This window comes from Rhinatrema bivittatum, chromosome 13 (assembly GCF_901001135.1).
Source record: "Rhinatrema bivittatum chromosome 13, aRhiBiv1.1, whole genome shotgun sequence".
NCBI classification, from domain to species: Eukaryota; Metazoa; Chordata; class Amphibia; order Gymnophiona; family Rhinatrematidae; genus Rhinatrema; species Rhinatrema bivittatum.
The window spans coordinates 29,310,735-29,329,843 of record NC_042627.1 but is presented as its reverse complement, the minus strand read 5'-3'; the positions used below and the strand labels follow the sequence as shown (position 1 = coordinate 29,329,843).

The 19,109-nt window shown below is 38.3% G+C and overlaps 1 protein-coding gene across 4 annotated transcripts in view; it reads right to left on the bottom strand.

Moving 5' to 3' along the window:
- Nucleotides 1-19,109, bottom strand: part of VPS13C (vacuolar protein sorting 13 homolog C) — a 483,673-nt gene that overhangs the window by 127,837 nt on the left and 336,727 nt on the right. For all 4 annotated transcript variants that reach the window (XM_029575527.1, XM_029575524.1, XM_029575525.1 and 1 more), the window contains 8 exons: nucleotides 17,532-17,653; nucleotides 13,701-13,998; nucleotides 12,423-12,812; nucleotides 8,855-8,959; nucleotides 7,995-8,159; nucleotides 7,034-7,162; nucleotides 6,082-6,215; nucleotides 1,534-1,660 (listed from right to left, as the gene is read on the bottom strand). In XM_029575527.1, coding sequence (XP_029431387.1) covers nucleotides 1,534-1,660; nucleotides 6,082-6,215; nucleotides 7,034-7,162; nucleotides 7,995-8,159; nucleotides 8,855-8,959; nucleotides 12,423-12,812; nucleotides 13,701-13,998; nucleotides 17,532-17,653 — 1,470 coding nt within the window. The remainder of the gene's footprint in view (nucleotides 1-1,533; nucleotides 1,661-6,081; nucleotides 6,216-7,033; nucleotides 7,163-7,994; nucleotides 8,160-8,854; nucleotides 8,960-12,422; nucleotides 12,813-13,700; nucleotides 13,999-17,531; nucleotides 17,654-19,109) is intronic.

Here is a 19,109-nt window from a genome sequence, read left to right as displayed (position 1 = left end):
CTTTGGGGCTCCAGCTGAATGGGAAATGAAAGACACTGGGTTTTCCTCCCATTTTTTCCTCCTCATCTCTATTTAGCCCAGCTATTAGAAAGTACAGTAATATTTTAGCCAAGGACTACAGAGCAAAGCTCACTCTGGAACCTGGTTTACACGCACCCCAAGCCTTGACCATTTGGTGTCACCGCTCTGCGATGGTTATCTCCTCCTACCCCTCTCCAAGGATTGAACACTGCCCTCTGCAACATCCCTAAGCCTGGCCAGTAAAAGGTGTAGAAGCTACCCTCAGGAATTCCTCCTGCCACTGTGTAGTTTTAACGGGTAATTTTTTAAATTTATGCTAGGCTCGTTAATGAATTTTCAAAGGGAGACTTCCCTGTGGATTTCAGCGTCAGTGGACTTTGCACCTGATAAAGTTTACATTGGGGATTTCAAAATGAAATCCCCACCTGTTCCTTGCTGGCCCCGTCCTTCCTCATCCTGGTCCCTCCCTTTTGTGGCGTGAATAAAAGTATCTGCATAGGGCAATTTTCAACAAATGATATTTACCCAGATACCTGTTTCATTATCAGAGTAAAATCATAAGAGTTCATTTATGAAGTAAGACATCTGTTGTAACTGAGTTTGTTACAAAGGCTTTTTTTTTTTGTTTGCCCGAAGATGATTCATTAGGTCATAGCACTGGCACAACATTGAAGGTTTATAAAGGAATGAGCTGTTTCTAAAGACATGCAAGATAAAGTCCTTATCAGCAGAACTGTGTAAATTTCACAACTGGTTATAGCCAATCTCACCTGGAATTGAGAGCAACTTGTACATGCTCAGCACATGTAGCCAAACTTATCAGGATGGCCAATGTATATTAATCCCATCAAAGTTAAGCAACAAGACAGTCATGCTCAAAATGGTTATCTGAACAGCAAGCAGAACTAGGAATGGCCAGGATACAGGGGGAGGAAGAAGACATGGCCAAAAGGAAACCAAAGTGAGAGAAAATCAAAGGGCATTGACTGAATCTAAGAACACAGATGACTGTATCAGCCATCAGAGTCCTTGTATATTTTGTTTGTTTTTATACACCGACATTCACCCAAGAGTATCACATCCGTTTACATAATATCTAGTGAGATAGTGTGATAACAAGTCATACTATCTTTACATTGAGACATTGTAAAATTACAGTGAAGTAAAGTTTTGTAACATATAAAATTATAACATTGTAAAATATATATATAATATATATATATGGATTCGACTCTGCGCTCCTATCAGATTGCTGCTTGATCACCAAGCTATATAGATAAAACTATAGAAACTGTACTTTGACACTTTTTCAGGATCTGCTTGCTATTAACAGGGAAAATCTCTGTAGATCTCACCAGCATATCTGCAAATGCCCTGACAGTGTACAAATCCATCCTTCTGTTTCACAGGTAACATGAAAATAACAGATCAGAAAATTATATGGCAACACCAGTGTGCATGTTAGCTCCCAGAAAAAAAGGCAGATACCCAAAACTTCATTTTTCAGCATACCTTGAGCAGATCATGTTCTCCACCATTCTCAGCATATTTCCAGGTTAATTTTCTGGTACCAGTGGGATCAGCCCATGCAAACAGCCGTACCTCCTGTGGTTTTAACTCCATTTCCTCTTCTGACCCACTGTAACTCAAGCAGCAGGAGAAAAATAGAGAAAACATGTTTGGCACTCATTTCTTCATTTTTTACTAGTATTTTATTTGTTCTATATATGCAATCAGCATTTTCCAAGCAAACTTGAGAAATCCTGTCAGTTTAAAGCACTAAAATTAAAATGATTTGTTTTGCACAGTGTCACACACTAGCTCTTCTTCACTGTGAACAATCATCATACTTGTGTTCCAGCATGTACCTCCCAGATTTCATTACAAAGAATATGAGAGCAGATAATGATAACAATATCCATTTAGTCTTCCCAATTTAATTCCTAGAACAGTGCCATAAACCTTAGTTGATTTTTGGGTTTTCCCTCATTTCTTCACAGCTAGAAACCTTTTATGCTTATCCCATGCTTTCTTCAATTCCATTTTTTTTTTACTCTACCTTCTTCACCAGATGGCTATTTCACGCATTCACCTTCCTTTCCTTAAAGAAATATTTTCTGATGTTTCACCTGAGTCTACCTCCGTGCAATCTCATGTATTTTTATTTTATTTCATTTTTATTTAGCTCATGCCTTTTCATTAGTAGCTAAAGGAAAGTTACATTCAGGCTTTGTGGATACTTCCCTGTCCCCAGAGGGCTCAATCTAAATTTGTACCTGAGGCAGTGGTGGGAGAAGTGACTTGCCCAAAGTCACAAGGAGTAGCTCCCTGCTCTAACTGCTATGCTGCTGCTCCTCATAAATTTCACAGAAATGAGTTTTTCAAGTTATAGAAAAGGCCTCTTTTGTCATTTCCTACTAAATTTTCATCAAACAGCTACCACCAGTATTTCATCACTGCGCTCGTAATCCCTCTCTGACAGAAGTGCTCAAAGTACTACTTAGGCCTATTGCCAATAAAACAGGATGCAATCCCTTCATTACTCAGTTCCACTGCTGCTTTCTGCCTGACCACCAACACACACTATACCAGCAGAGGAGCAGTACATGATTCAACCATCTCCCAAATGTGATGGTTTCTATTTCCCTCAGTCAGACAGAAGAATAGGACAACTCAGGTCTCCTGCTTGGTGTGCAAAGTAAATACAATTTTAATGGAAAAAAAACCCAAGGACAGGCATCCCAAACCTGACCTAGTAGTCCCACAGCCAGCTGAGTTTTCAGAGTACTGAATATATATCAGACAAAACTGAAGACCCAGCATATACAAATTTACCTCATACATATTAATTACCTAGAGCCTGAAAACCCAATTGGCTGTTTGGAAAGCTCTGGCCTAGGAACATGTTATCAGACTGCAGGGATGACCACTCCAGCCCTCAAAAGCTACACACGTCTGGTTTTCAGGATATCTACAATGAATATTCATCAGATAGATTTGCTTGAAATGCCTCTGCTGTATGTGAATGTCTCATGCATATTCACTGTGGATATCTTGAAAACCAGGGGTATTTTTGGCTCTTGAGGAGTGGAATTGGCCACTCCTGACATACTCTATAATAATGCAACGCCTCAATAATACCGCTTCAGTTTAGCATACATAGGAAAGTAATTCTATGATCAAAATTTCAGTAACATGGAAAGCCAGAACATGAATCTAAGACTAAAAAATAATACATTTATCACATATTAAAATACAATACTAACTGCTATAAATCTGCACATTTCTATAGAAATTGGTTGCAATTCATGGGTGGCTCTAGACAATACTGTGAATACTCCTTTTTTTATCAAGTTAACGATTATTTCAAAATGAATGTAGACACCACGTCAACAATCAATATTTAGTTATTTCAAAATTTTCAATTTTCAAAGCAAGAACCCATTATTTATGTATTGGGTGCGATAGTTTATAGACCTTCATATCATCCTGCGGTTTTTTTGAGCATCTCTGCTCTTTGCTTAAGCCGCTTGTGGGATCATCTTTAATCATAGGTCTTTCCTTCACCCATATCAAAATTTTTTCTTTTTGTATTTTTCAAGAGATTTTTATATATATAAATATGCTGTATACTATTTCAAAGCCAGCTATTGAAATCCTCTTATTGTTTTGCTCTTAAAGAGATAAGTTCAAGATACTTTCCTTTAGGTGGTAACAGAGTACAGTTCGACGCGATCACGTTTCGTGTCCAAAGCTACCTCAGGAACTTCCCTGATGTCAGGTTTACTCTTCGTTGTTAATAGGATGTTCTTAGTTGCGTTTTAAGTCATTTTGAAAAAAAAACAAAACATTATTACAACCATTTTCTTGGTATTCCACTTGCCTTGCCTTGCTTCTGGGGTATACTTACAAGTCGCGAGCGTATACATTGCGTCATCAAGGTGTGGGAGATGCCTCCTACTGAGGTGATCTCTGCGATCTTGCTTTTAAGCGCATGCGCTTGGCATGAATTGAATAAACAGATTATTCCTGATTACACACAGATGCAACTGACTTGAATTGAGAATCACAAATATTCACACGAACTGGGCCCATTCGATTTCTCGATTCATCCCATGTGGGGAGACTGTGTTTAATTGGAAAATCCACCGCTGTTCATGTTGCCTTAATTGTTTAATCCTGTCTCCAGTGCGCCAATGTTTAGAAATGTATTCCAGTACCGTCCAACTTAGATCTTCAAAACGATGTTGATGCTCCGCAAACTGTGCCACTAAAGGTGCTTCTGTCTTTCCAGTTTTTAGAAAGCTTTTGTATTCAATCAATCTCGTTTTCATCAGTCGTTTTGTCATCCTTACGTATATTAAATTACTGGGGCAAAAAATTGCATACACTACAAAGCTAGCTTGACAGGAGAATTTCTTAGGTAAGGCAATTTGACGTCCTGTAGCTGATGTAACCATTGTTTTGGGTGATTTCAATGCACAGAAGCTGCAGCCTTTGCATTCTATTGCCATAGGAGGAAGAGATGGAACTTTATTGCTGGCATGCACAACGTGATCTTTCACATTGGAACCTCTGCTATAGACAAATCATGTTGGGTCTTCAAAGACTGTCCTGTCAACACAAAAGCTGTCTAAAAAACTGGGAAGATAGAAGCGCCTTTAGTGGCACACTTTGCGGAGCATCAACATCGTTTTGAAGATCTAAGTTGGACGGTACTGGAATGCATTTCTAAACATTGGAGTGGTGGGGACAGGATTAAACAATTAAGGCAACATGAACAGTGGTGGATTTTCCAATTAAACACAGTCTCCCCACATGGGCTGAATCGAGAAATCGAATGGGCCCAGTTCGTGTGAATATTTGTGATTCTCAATTCAAGTCAGTTGCATCTGTGTATAATCAGGAATAATCTGTTTATTCAATTCATGCCAAGCGCATGCGCTTAAAAGCAAGATCGCAGAGATCACCTCAGTAGGAGGCATCTCCCACACCTTGATGACGCAACGTATACGCTCGCGGCTTGTAAGTATACCCCAGAAGCAAGGCAAGGCAAGTGGAATCCCAAGAAAATGGTTGTAATAATGTTTTGTTTTTTTTTCAAAATGACTTAAAACGCAACTAAGAACATCCTATTAACAACGAAGAGTAAACCTGACATCAGGGAAGTTCCTGAGGTAGCTTTGGACACGAAACGTGATCACGTCGAACTGTACTCTGTTACCACCTAAAGGAAAGTATCTTGAACTTATCTCTTTAAGAGCAAAACAATAAGAGGATTTCAATAGCTGGCTTTGAAATAGTATACAGCATATTTATATATATAAAAATCTCTTGAAAAATACAAAAAGAAATAATTTTGATACGGGTGAAAGAAACACCTATGATTAAAGATGATCCCATAAGCAGCTTAAGCAAAGAGCAGAGATGCTCAAAAAAACCACTGGATGATATGAAGATCTATAAACTATCGCACCCAATGCATAAATAATGGGTTCTTGCTTTGAAAATTGAAAATTTTGAACTAAATAATTGATTGACGATGTGGTGGCTCTAGACGATTCCATGTAAATCAACAGATTTTCCTGTGGCCTCACAAATTACCAACAGCCATCTGCAATAAACTGCATATTATGGAACATCACAATGCAAGAGAGAAATCTTGACATGCATTTTGCAATCAGACATTAAAAATGAATGTTTAGCTCATTAAGTTTTTCAGTTGGCCCTTCTGCACTTTGGTTCCATGGTTGTCTCTTTAAGGCAGCCCGTAGGTTGTGCAGTTTTTACCACAGTACACAAAACCCACTATCTTCTTTTGCAATTGCCATACTATCATAAAACAAATGGACAACAAAAACTGAATCAATACTAACTACAAAGAAGAATCAGCAAACTTATTAAAGCCAACAGAAGCAGCACAGCTAGAAAAGACTTCAAGTGTAACTGGGATTACATTCACTGACTCTGATAATTCTAAATCATTTGTTATCCATTCCCAAAATCCAATAAGAGTAAAATGGAAACAAATGCTAAGATTCATTCTATATATTTACCTACCTTTGGTTGAATTTAAGATTGGCCCATGGTGTGTGGTTAATAATAAGAGCAGGGGCAGCTCCCTCATAGTAATCAGAAAACGTTATTACTATAGAATGCTCAGAAATGTTCACATCAACCATTATACCTCCATTCTGTTAAACGAAAGACAACTCATTTTATACTGAGGTTTAGTAATTTTAATTTTAAATACAATATAGTTTGGAATTTAAAAGATGTTTGGACTAAGAAAAGTATTCTTTTAATTTCATGGCTGGATGGTATGTATGGGAGTACCATGACAAGTCTAACATGCTTTTTTTCTTTTGCACTTCATAGGATGTCTAAATCAACACTATAGAGCCTACCAGAGTATAATTAACACAAATCTAGTTTTAAATGACCATCATAATAAGCATTGTTGTGAATGCTGCACGTATTATATTATTCATTAGCCTTCTCTCTATAATCATAGGTCATTAAAAGCTCAGTCCTATATGAACCTTTTGGTTTTTTTAAATTTCTTACACTTAAAATTAAACATTTACTACTTATCTTTTGTATAATCTTGTACAAGGCAATGTATCTTTTCATCCTTCTTTTGAAGAACACCATTGTATTGAAAATGCCCGATGCCTTTTTTTCATATCTTGTATGCCTTTTTTTTTTTTTTGACACAGATCTATGTTTCAAACATGCAGTTCTTCCTCAAGGGGATGGTCGACAGATCTATGTTTCAACACACAGTTTTTCCTTAGAGAGATGGTCAAAGATTGAAAAAAAGGCAGTGGACATTTTCAATACAATTGCACGTGTATTGATTTTCTCGTTTTTTTGTACAATTAGATAAAGCAATCCTGAAACAGAAGCAGATTGCATACTGAAGGAAATATGGATTTATTGTTCAAAGCTGTTATTCATTTACTGCATCCTTAACATTTTGACAATTATAAAAATAATTCCACAGTCTTACCAGCTCATCCAAACTCAATAATGTGCCATTGTCTTGCTTGTTGTAAAAAAATGGTTTGGAAGATCTTTCATACCCCACTACCCTGGCACAGAGCTTGCCAGATAAATTTTCAGGCCAAAATGGAAGACACTAAAAAAAACCCAAAATCCACAAATTGAAGAATTTATGATAAAGATTTCAAAATATACTTAGCCAATATATTTTATTTTTGCCCTTAATGAGACAGACTAATTTCCTTTCACTGTATCTTTCCCTCTTCCACACAAATCCCAATCCTCATAATAAAGGACATTATGAAAATTCCTGTTTACAGGGCTAAAGGGAAGCAGATTCCTCAGTAGCAGTGGTGTAACGTTTTTGTAGATTTGTAACAGAAGTCCACTGATTTTTCTTTCAAAGTTACTCGGATTATGGGTATCTTAATATCAGTATATCAAACTGAGAATTCCTATACAGGAACATACAATAGCAAGCTACAGCTTCTCCTTTAGTGACCACTTAATTTATGTTTAATTGTGGTCGTAGCCCTTTTATACACCCACAAAACATGGAAGTCAGAAGAAAAGGACTAATTAGTTCACTAACCTGCACAATTTTACTAGTCTGCTCTGTGGCCACATATTTTATACAATCATAGAGCCACTCCCTTTCAATTCCTTGCCCTTAAGATCCCTTGGAGCCTGTCCCAAACATACATCATCATTGCTCTGGCTTTTGCTCCAAGTATCCATCACACTTTTCAATATATATTTAAAAAAAAAAAAAAGTTCATATTCCTTCTCCCTTCAGCTGCATATAATCCCATGTACTCAAACAAACAATCTCAGTCTATGAAAAATGCTATCCAGTACCTTACAAATATAAGTGAATAAGTTAAATGACAATATTTATGCTTTTTATGTAACTATTCTTTATTATTTGCTTTACAAAATTCTAAAATATTAAGCTTTAAAGAAAATACCTCAGAAGATGAAATATAACTCCATTTTCTAGATGGCAATGAACCATCAGACAAGACTTCGCCAACTTCCAGTTCCAGTGAACAATTGTTTAGTAATGTATAGAATGGGGTTATGGTAACTATCCTGGTAAGATTAAAGCTGCTCATTTTGATACTGATTCCAACCTGTTAAATTGAAGGGATTTTTTATAAATTATATTTTGCTATCAGTAAGGCTGCTAAAAAAAACACAAAAAAACAATAAGTCCCTATTTCTAACACTAAAAATACAAGAGACAATATTGAGAAGTTTCATCTCTAAAATTTGCATTGCAAACCTTATCTCTCACTTTAAGTTGCTACTTAGTTACAAATGTGAAGGTAATTCAAAGATTAAAAATAGAGACTAACATAATTAAACTACACTCACTGAATGATAACGCAAACAACTTGTGTCACTTTTATTGCTAATTTTGAAGATTGTTAGTCATAATACAGCTCAAAAAGAAAAGGGCACATAGAAAATATTAAAAAATGAGTCCATTTGAGATTACTTACAATGCAAACATATCATCAGTCACATATGGAACTTTAGTCACCATCAAAACACTAACTGCCCATTCTAGCTGGCTGAGTGACTTTTTCAGTGTAGTAGCCCTAGATATGGCATAATATAAAGAACTAAACTCTGTCTCAATTAAATATGAATCCCAAACATTTTTAGTATAACATGGTTATGGACTATGATTTACATAGTGTCTTTTGCACAGATTCAAAATGGTTGACATTTGCTAATCTAATGGCTTGGATAATTACTAATTTTAAATGCATTTTAAAAAGTATTTAGAAGTGATATACATATTAGGCATGGAAGATCTTACCAAATATTCCATGTTAGTGGCTGGACACTTTACACATCCATAACTTCCCACAGTATCCAAAGAGAAACTATTAGACCATGAACTTGTTGAAATACACAGCTGTATCTGTATCAGATGAAAATATGATTTTTAAAATTTATAATATGTAATACCATTAAATTATAATTGTTAGTTCCTATGGTATAATTCAGTTTAACATGGAAAAATTAGTCAGAAAAATCTCTTATTTAAATTTAACACAGCATACAAGTGTTTTCAAAGCTGGTGTTATGGCCCAGCACTAGCTTGTAACCTACCAGTGACTGGGTTATGGCCCTGGTCCCGTTCCTAGTCCCAACTCTGTTCTCATTCTGGCTGTTCTAGTGAGGGAGGAAGTATAGTTTAAGCAGCATTCAGCTGCCGACTCAAGGCTCTACATGGCTCTCCAAAGTCTGAGCCATATGGCACCCTTACTTCTGCACTGTTCTCACAAAGATCATTGAGAAGCACAGAGTACAGACATAGCCTTGCAGAGCCAGAGCTTCTCTGATGCTACTCTTCAGGTCATGCCTCCCACTAGCTCCAAAATTAAAATAAGCGTCAGGGCACATCAAGCCCTCATCCCCATGGATGCAGACTCTAAGAGAGACACCACCCCCAGCACGTAACTAAAAGATAACATATTTTAAGCCCAGAATACACTTGAAGGAAACGTGAGCAATGGGGGCTGGGAAAGTGGAAAATGGGCCTGAGCAATATAGGTTAGGATTGTGGAAGTGGACAATGGAGCTTGAGGATGAGGGGGGGCTATGGGTGTGAGCAGACAATGGGACTAAGGAAGGGGAACTGGTGGTGTGAATAGGTAATAGGGACAATACAAAGAGGCCTGGAGATGGAGAGTGAGTAATAGGGACTGTACAAGGAGACCTGGAGATGTGTGAGCAATAGGGGGCTGGAGGAAAAGTGGACAATAGGATCTGGGGGTATAAAAATGGGTAATGGGAAGAGGGAATGAGTGTGTTTTTCCTTCCACTAGGTTCTGTGAAAAAAAAAAAAAAGTTTGAAAACTACTTCAGGAAACTATGAAGCACTTCATGTTATAGTACCAATTAACCTATGTTACTAAAGTCCATATTCAGTAAGTTGGCAAGCTATCTGGTCTGATGTCTTGTGATGGACATTCAATGGGACACATCTCTGGCTGAATATGTTCAGCTAAAAATTACGCAAGTAAATTTACAGGGATAACTTTTAACATAATTGGCTTTATTTGAATATATGAACCAAAGGGAGTGGTACTCAGCAGAAGGAATTTGTGAATAAATAAACACTATATAAATAAAAATATAAATAGTAAAAATAATTAATGATAATAAACAGATAAAAAAATATTTTTTACAAATTTTTAATACATATAAAGCATCAAAATCATATGATTAAAGAAAAAAACAAAAACAAAAAACAGAGTCCAACAAGGCCATGTTTTAACAAATGTCTACCATCAGGGGCTGGGCATTAATTATAATACATGTAAAAAGAGCAGCAGCAGCAGGAAATAAAAATGAAAAATGCTATGTACCATATTCATCAATAGAGCCCCAACAGCTCAGCTAGTAACCGCCTGTTTGCTTCAAGGTTATTGTAACTGTACTATTCAACTAGGCACCTGTATGTGGCATACAATGGGAAGTACAATGTTTCACAGCTGTGTCCACACAGAGGCGCACTCACCTTTCCGTACCATACTATGAGTTTTCTTCAGACAGGAAAACTCCAAGGGAAACGTGCCAGAAAGAAGACAAACACAAAGCTTGTTGAAAAACCTGAGCTATATAGTGTTTGTTTAATTTTCTAATTCCTTTGGCTGTTGTACTTTGGTTTGGTTGTCCATTTGTGGTAGTTTTGTGTCTCATTTTTAGATATATTTGAATATAACCAATTATTATTTATTTTTATTTTATTTAACACTTTTCTATACCGACCTTCATGAAAAATTTCATATCAGATCGGTTTACATGTAACAAAGGGTATAACTTAAACAAGAACAATAACTTAAATTAGAGTTAAAGTTATCCATGTACAGGCACCCGGATAACTTTAACCTTCACCGGCCATACTCAACATACAGCAGGTTAAGTACACACACACACAAAAACCAAAACCTTCCAGGCCAGTAGGTCAGATTCCCTGCCCTTCCTTCCACCCTGTAAATATCATGCCTGAACATATCACCTGATGCATCACTCCAACCTCCCAAAAAAATGAAAAGGTGCAAGCTGTAGCAGTCTGAGGCCCACCCACGATATGAAAATCCTAACTCCCACATTTTCATCTCACAACCCCTAATCCTATAGTACATTTATACCACACCAGTGTCATGTAATACTGATAGCAATACTGGTTGTATACATTATTCTTAGAGGTAACCTGGACCAGTACAAGTGTACTGCACTCCCAACGGCTTTGGCAGTTTTGGGGGATGCTGGGAGGGTGGGGAAGGTACTGTAGGGATTAGGAGGTGGCCCAGAGGCAGTCCTGGGATTTTCATATTGGGGGAAGAAATGGAGCACAAGAGGGCCTCAGGCCGCTATGACTTGCACTCTCTTTTTATTCTTTTGGGGCAGGGTGGAGAGTTTTTTTATTCTTTTGGGGCAGGGTGGAGAGTTTTTTTATTCTTTTGGGGGGAGTGGAAAAAAAAAAGTCAGGCCTGCTGGTCTTTAAGGATTTTTTTTTTGTACTTAAACCAGCTATATGTTGAATATAGCTGGTTAAAGGTAACGTTATCCGTGAACATGTTCCCTGTTACCTTCAGGACTGCTCTGAAGCAGTTCTAAATTTATCTGGATAATTTCGACTGGACTACCCCTTGCCTTAGCTAACAACTTAGCTGGTTAACTCAGAGGCAGTCAAACAGGCAGGAAATTTAAAATGCCAATTTAGCTGGACAAATCCTATGTAATATGAACCTTGCTATATTTAGAACACAGAGGAGAATTAAACAATTTTCAAATTAGAGCAATTTATGAAGTTCACATAAGGGGTCTTGCTTTTAATAAGCTGATTGCTCATACAAGAAAATCCCCAGCATTAGGAGAATCCTCAAATTTTTTTTAGTTCAAAACTTTGACAACTATTAAACAGTCAGGTTGGAGGACACAGGCTAAACCATTGTGAACTTCTTGCAATAGTCTAGTCCTACATACAAACACAGGAAGTAGTATTTGTATGTTCTCCTTCCAGATCTAAGGTATACACAATGATAGCCTTGGCGTGAGTACTATAAACCCAAGAAAGTTATTTAATAGAGATGGTAAAGGAGAAAAATCAATGCAATGATAACAACTAGATTTTGAACTAGTGGCTAAAACTATCAAAATTGACCTTTTTAATGTAAAGGATATTTATTTTTATCTATATTTGTAATTGTAGGATTATCTAGCTCAATGTGAATATGCCTACAAAATATTGCTTCACAATTAATAGCAATTGATGTTTTAAAGACAACTTATACATTTGACTTGCAATGTTTCCATTTCAGATATTAGACCCCACCATTCATCATTTTTTTAGCGAGTTATAAAAGGTTTACCTTATTTTTGCGGAAAATGTTCTTCTTTTTGAAGGAAAACAAAATTACATCCCTGAAATCTGCTGGGTGTTTCACGTGTATCTCTTCTGCTCGGTACTGAAGGACTCTGGAGGTCTTATTGATAATCCAGTAAGGGCTGAAGACAGACAGGATCATCCGGCTACCAACTCTCTGCACATGTACAGTCAAATCTACAGTCATCATATCAGTAGAGTCTGACTTAAAACAGATGAGGAAAAATTCTGGTAGACCCTGGGAGACTCTAAAATGCCCATTCCAGTTTTTGCCTTGATACTTTATTAGAACCAACTCCATGATTTCCCCACTGAGTCTTGAATGAAGAACATCTGCAGCATTTCCTTCAGCCAACTCGTGAGTTTCTGCAGTTCCCTGAAAGGTATTAAATAGAGCAGGTTTACATTTGTTGGATACTCATCGTATCAAATGACATGTTCCAAGTGGAATACAGAGCAAGTAAACAATCATGAAATATACACATCAACACAATAAAAGCTCATGCATTACAACTCAGCTCATCATGCCCTAATAAAAACATACCCCATCTATCCAAAAAACCCCCACAAATGTTACAAACCTTTCAGAAATAAAACAAACTCTTCCTCTCACATTACCCAACTGTATAGCTAGGTTGATTAGCAAAATAAAAATGATCAAATAGCCATTAACCATATGAGTAATCAATCAATCAGGATGTCACCATAATGACCTCTAATCAGAGAAAACTATAAAAGCTAAAGGAAATAAAAATGATGAAAAACCCTATGCTACCCATGTTCATCAACACAGCTCAATAGCACAGCTGGTAATTATCTGTTCACTTCAAGGGCACAAAACAGGAAGGACTTACGTTTCACTGCTGCATCCACACAGAGGCGCATTCACTTTTCTGTACTGTGACTTCTCTTCAGACAGTGACGTACAACACCTTCTTAAAAATTTGTGGAAAATGCCAAAGGAAATACTCCTTATGCTTCTCTCCTTAGACATGCTTTAACACACCAAATATCTGTATCCCTAGAGGCCATACATGAAAAACCCTGGATACAAATTCTTGATGCTCAGACACTGTACTGCCTATAACTGCATTATTTCAGGGCTGTTTTCCCTACTGTCACTACTTTTCAAAATTTTGATAGTGCATGTATGCACTGTTATATCCAAAAATGCTGTTAAACTTTTGATTGGATGTGTTTTATTTCTGTGAAGTTTATACAGTACAGCAACAAAAAAAAAAGTGATCCCCCAACAATTACATACCTCAAGTAAATATCTCAGTGAGTATGGCAAAAGATTTCTCACAGTCAATGGAGGATAAAGATGAATAATGTAGGCTGGATCCCAGTCCTTTTCTCCATGACTGGCAATAAAGTTTATTTGATCAGGGACAGCAATACAGTTCACTATTAGAGGCAAGAAGTTGATTTCTGTAGATGGGCACTGCAGCATGCACATTACTTCATTACTCCGATAAAGCTCTTCTTTCCAGGTTATGTAGGTAGTAGATTCTTTAAACTGACCTTCTAAAATTCCTTCTGGTTTAAGGAAGAGTTGGCACCTAGGAAGCACAAAATATTATAGACCAAACATTTCTACCCTGGATACAACAGATTTCAGAGTGAAGCGAGAACTGAACATAAGGACTCTCGCCAGGCTTACTGGCAATCTGGGGGTGGGGAGGAGTGAAGAGGGCCTGAGGGGGAAGGGTCCCCCCTCCATTGTTGCATTTTTCCAGGAAGGGCTCTCTCTAATGAAACAGCTGGTTGGCCCGCTCCCCTTATGATGCAATGGCATTTTTCGGCTGCAGTGGTGGTGTTAGCAAGCTGGTTGCATCATGACGCCTCCCTTACCCTGCGCATTACCCACCCCTTTCATCAGGCCTCCTCCCTACCCCTGCTTTGTTCACCCCTTTTGGCAGTCTTTTGTATACATTCCAAGTGGGTAAAATTGCTTTCAATGACATTCCCTGATTTAACTGCATATAATTATTCAATTTACAGTATTAACGCTGACAATACTTATCAACCTTTATAAAAAGTTCACAATCACATATTACTATTTACATTCAGTCACATACAACTATTACTGTTGCTGATTTTCTACTACAAAGGTTCGTGCAAGTGTGACATTTAACCTCAACTTCTGATTGGTTATTTGAGGAAAAGCTTTTAGACAAAAGAACAGATTGGGATAAATTTGTCCTTTTTGTTTAGGGCTTCTAGAGAATATATTCTTCTAAGAAATGCAATGCTGGTGAAATAATTTAAAAAGGAAACTGGTAGATATTTAGATGTTTCACTAGAAGATAACCTTTGGGAAGAGGATTCATTTCCTTGAATCTTGCTAGACTAGTTCAGATGGCATGCGGTGTGCCACCTTGCCAGCATACGGAGACAAAACACAAGCTTGTTCAGTGAAAATATCACTGATATTAATACTGGAGTAGCACAGTCACTTGCCAGTATCCTTGTGACCAAGCAATGGAGTAGAGCAAACCAGTAACAGGAGAGAAATTGCAAGAAACTACCCCCTCAATATTCCAAAGAACAAGGATTAACAGACTAAGAGAAACCTTGGGTCCCACTCTGAGAAACAGAAAAGTATCTGAACATTTGTGAACCTTGAAGTTCCAGAGCAAAAACAAGTGAACCTCAGCCACAGAGTTCCTCTGAGGGTCCTGGGCTGGTCTAGCAGAATTCAAAGAAAGGAAATTAACAGGCAAGAATAAATGTCTCGGGGGCCTAATTGCTGAGGGAGAAGGAGGTGACGCAGGCAGCCCGGCAAAAGGAGGCGGAGAGTGCTTGTAAGATCTGCTGCAGCTGGGGAGCCTCTGCATGTGACATCTCCCTGTGACTGCATGTTCAAAAGACCGCGGGACTGTGGTGAGAACGGGGCCTGATTGCTGAGGGAGAAGGAGGTGATGCAGGGAGCCTGGCGAGAGGCGGCAGAGAGTGCTCTTGAGATCTGCTGCAGCTGGGGAGCCTCTGCGTGTGACATCTCCCTGTGATCACGTGTTCAAAAGACCGCGGGACTGCGGCGTACCGCTGCCTCCGGCATGTTGCCTAAACCGCGCACACCGAAGGGGCGTGCGCGCGACTTAGATAGACTTTGATCGCCTTGGATTGTCTTGAATTGATAGGAAGTGCATGTGAGTTTTATGGGGCAAAAAAGAAAAGCTAAAGTTTTTACATCATCTCCAGCTCCCCAAGGATCAGGGCCTATGGATCTCACATCTACAGGATATCGCCACAAGGGGACGGTGGTAGGGACTCCTTGGAAATCTCTTTAAGTCCCGGCACAGGGCCAACACCTCTTCAGCCCCCACTAGGAACATCAGGAGAAAACATCATAGGTACTGCAACAGTAAGTGATGCTGATTCTGTTTTTCAGCGGTTGAATATTTCAGGTTCCCCATGTTCAAAGCTATCACAGCAAGGAACAGAAGTGGGAACCTTAATACCTAACATTAATAGCGCAAGGCTAGATGCCGTAGATGCTACTAATGTGATGTTGGGGGATCTCTGGAGGATGATGATTAAATTAGACTAACGTTTCACAGATGAATCTTTCTCTTGGAGCAGTAGTTAATAGAAATAAGATATCTATTCAAGAGCAGGGAAAGCGTTTGAATGATATAGAAACTTCGATTCAGAATGTAATTATTGAAGTTGATACTGTTAAAAAAAATTGGAAGTTTTGCATACAACTGATAACATTATTTTACATTCCAATGTGGAAAATTTAGAAAATCTTATGGGTATAAAAAACTTGCGTATTGTAAATTTTCCGATCATAAGGTTGTTATAGCCATTTGAGATGTTTTCTAAATATGTGAAAGAAGTTTTAGCATGGAACGAAGTACCTGCGATTTCAAAAATATATTATTTTTCTCCTCCAATTGGTGATATTCCTGGGAAGGAAGGAGAAAGTTCATCAGGAATATCAACCTTTTGGAGGAGTCCGTAGATATGATAAACAAGCGAGCAACTATGTTTGTGTGGTTTGTATTAGAAAGAGATAAAGAGATTATTAGGAAACATTTTTCAAAAACAAGGATATATTGTTTTGTGGGCAGAAGGTCTTTATATTCCCTGATGTCTCTAAACCAACCCAGGTCAGGAGAAGGAAGTTTCTAGCCCTAAAAAATAAAGCATTAGAACTGGGGGCAACTTTTTTTTTTTTTTTTTTTTAAAGTACCCCAGTAAATGTTTTATAAATTTTCAAGAAAAAAAATTTATTTTTTCACAACCATCTCATTTGGAAAATTTTCTGAGAGATAAGTCAGGTATGATTAGAGAACGAGGTATCATCTATTTTAGCCCAATAAGATAGTAGAAAAAACCTCCTACTCTTTTGATTTGTATATTATTAATATTAGATAATAGGCCCCCATATTATATGGTTTAACATAGCAGTTGTGTGTTTTGTCTTAATGTTATTATAAGAATTTCTTTGGAAAATAATACTGCTATATTATCTTTCCTGTATTAACCACAATAAATGTGATTTCATTTTGTAAGGATATTCAATAATTAATAAAGTATAAATTATTAAAAAAAAAAAAAAGAATAAATGTCTCCTTCCTTTTCAACTTGCTAGAACAAACTAGATGTGTGGGAAGTACCCAAGCCCCTTCTAATGCATGTGGGGCTGCTCTGAAAATGTCTGCCTTTAGCCTGAACATCCAATTTGTAAAGCTTAGTGAAGCAATGTAAAATGATAATGAAGAAGTCACTTTACAAATATCTTCTGGAAAAAACACTGTAGCCTCTGCTCATAAAGAAGCCCTCATTGAAAGAACAGACGCCAGTGCTCACAGACCCTTCAGAAAGTATGCACATTTTTACATGTCAGCAAAAATTATATTCTACCAGTGCAAGTTCTTGGGCAGCTTGAGGAATTCAGTCCTTAACATTTATTGGCTTAGATAACACTTGTTTGACTGCCTCTGTACTAAGAGTCAGGGCATGTGGAGTTCAGTATTATCAATTTCAATAAGATATATTGCAATAGAAACAAAATGAAAATATCAGTTCACAAAATATGCCACTAGATTACTTTAAGGTTCAGTATAACTACAAGACTGTGTACCTGTAAGACTCTAAAGGAACATGGAATTCCTCTTCAGACCTGACCACTCCAATGGGCTCAAGCAGCTTCACATTCATAACATACTTATAAATTTGAAATGGGAAAGAGAAATGGTTCTTGATCTATTGAAAAAAATACATATGATTAATCATATCAAACGCACAAAGGATATGAAATAAAGTTTATCTAGTAGATGCTGGAACATTGTAGAATTATAAGGACTAGTACATATTAAGATCCATTATATGTATCTGTAAGGATCAAGGCCAAGAAGCAAAGAGCCACACCCAACCTGGCACCACTCCCTTCTCTTCCCAGGTAGTTTCACCTCTGTCAGAGTCTTAAGAGTGGCTGCTTAATTTGGTGGCCCATCTGGGACACCAGAAAATTTGCTGCTGCCATGTGGCTCAAAAATGAGATTTTTGAGATGCTCCAGCAGAATTATGTCTGACTCCCTCATTGACCTCACCCACCTCCTCCATTCCCCACAAACACCTCCCTTATTAACTTTTCATTTCTCCTCCAGCTCTACCACAACAACTCCTTGAACTCTCCCTCCTTTTCCATCTTCCCCTACAAAACCTTAATGTACCTTTCCTTGGTTCTCACTTCTCTGCCCTGCAGCCCCTCCCCTTTCTCTTTACCATTGTACCCCCTCAATTCCCAGTGCCCGCCTCTCACACTTTTCCTGTCCAGCAGCCCCCTGTCTTGTCTCCCCCTTCCCTACACAGGAGCCCCCTCTCCCCTCCCTGCTCAGCAGCCCCTCCACTTTCTCCCTTTCCCTGTTCCTCTCTCCTTTAATTCTCCCCATCCCAAGTCTATCAGCAGCAGCATCTTTCTCGCTCCCTTGGTCCCTTCCCCCCTCCCTGCTGGCAGTAGAGGAAATAGTTCTCGCTCTCTCTCTCTCCAAACACGGCAGGCAGACAGGCCAGTGACGAGTCATATCGGGCAACTTTCTCGTGCTCCTTTGGGTGCAGGAGAAAAAGAGGATGTAGCAGTTCCATGCAGGTCTGTAGGAACAGCTGTTGCACACATCTCTTCTCTCCTGCACTCTCACTTCTGTGGCCACGGAGGCTCCAATTGGTTGTGCGGTTAGTACAGCATACAGCCGGACACCCGCCCTGCGATTGGGCAGTCACCTTGCTTGGGCGAGTTGGGTGACCAGGAGCATCCTGGAGATAATTGCCTCCCGGAGGGTAGGGCCTTGCTTGGTTGCAGCAGGTCCTGGGACGGAGGTGACGTGCTGACTGTGCAGAAGGGGACATTGTGACAGCTCCATCTATGTTATGGCTCAGGTACACGGCTGTGGTTATAATTGTTATTATTTGGCAATAAAGCTGCAGCCAATTTTACCCCACATCAGGTCTCTATGGTACTTTGGAATCTGAGTATCTGTGCTGACTTCACTTCCACCCCCCACCCACTTTAGCAACAAATGGTCATGGCTGCCCAAATTATGGGAATTGCATGCTCAGGGAAAGTAAAGAATTTCTTGAAGTGCAACAGGCTAAATAAGAAGAGTTTATAAACTTTTTATAAAAAAAAAGCAGAGAATAAGAAATCAAACTAAAAAATTCA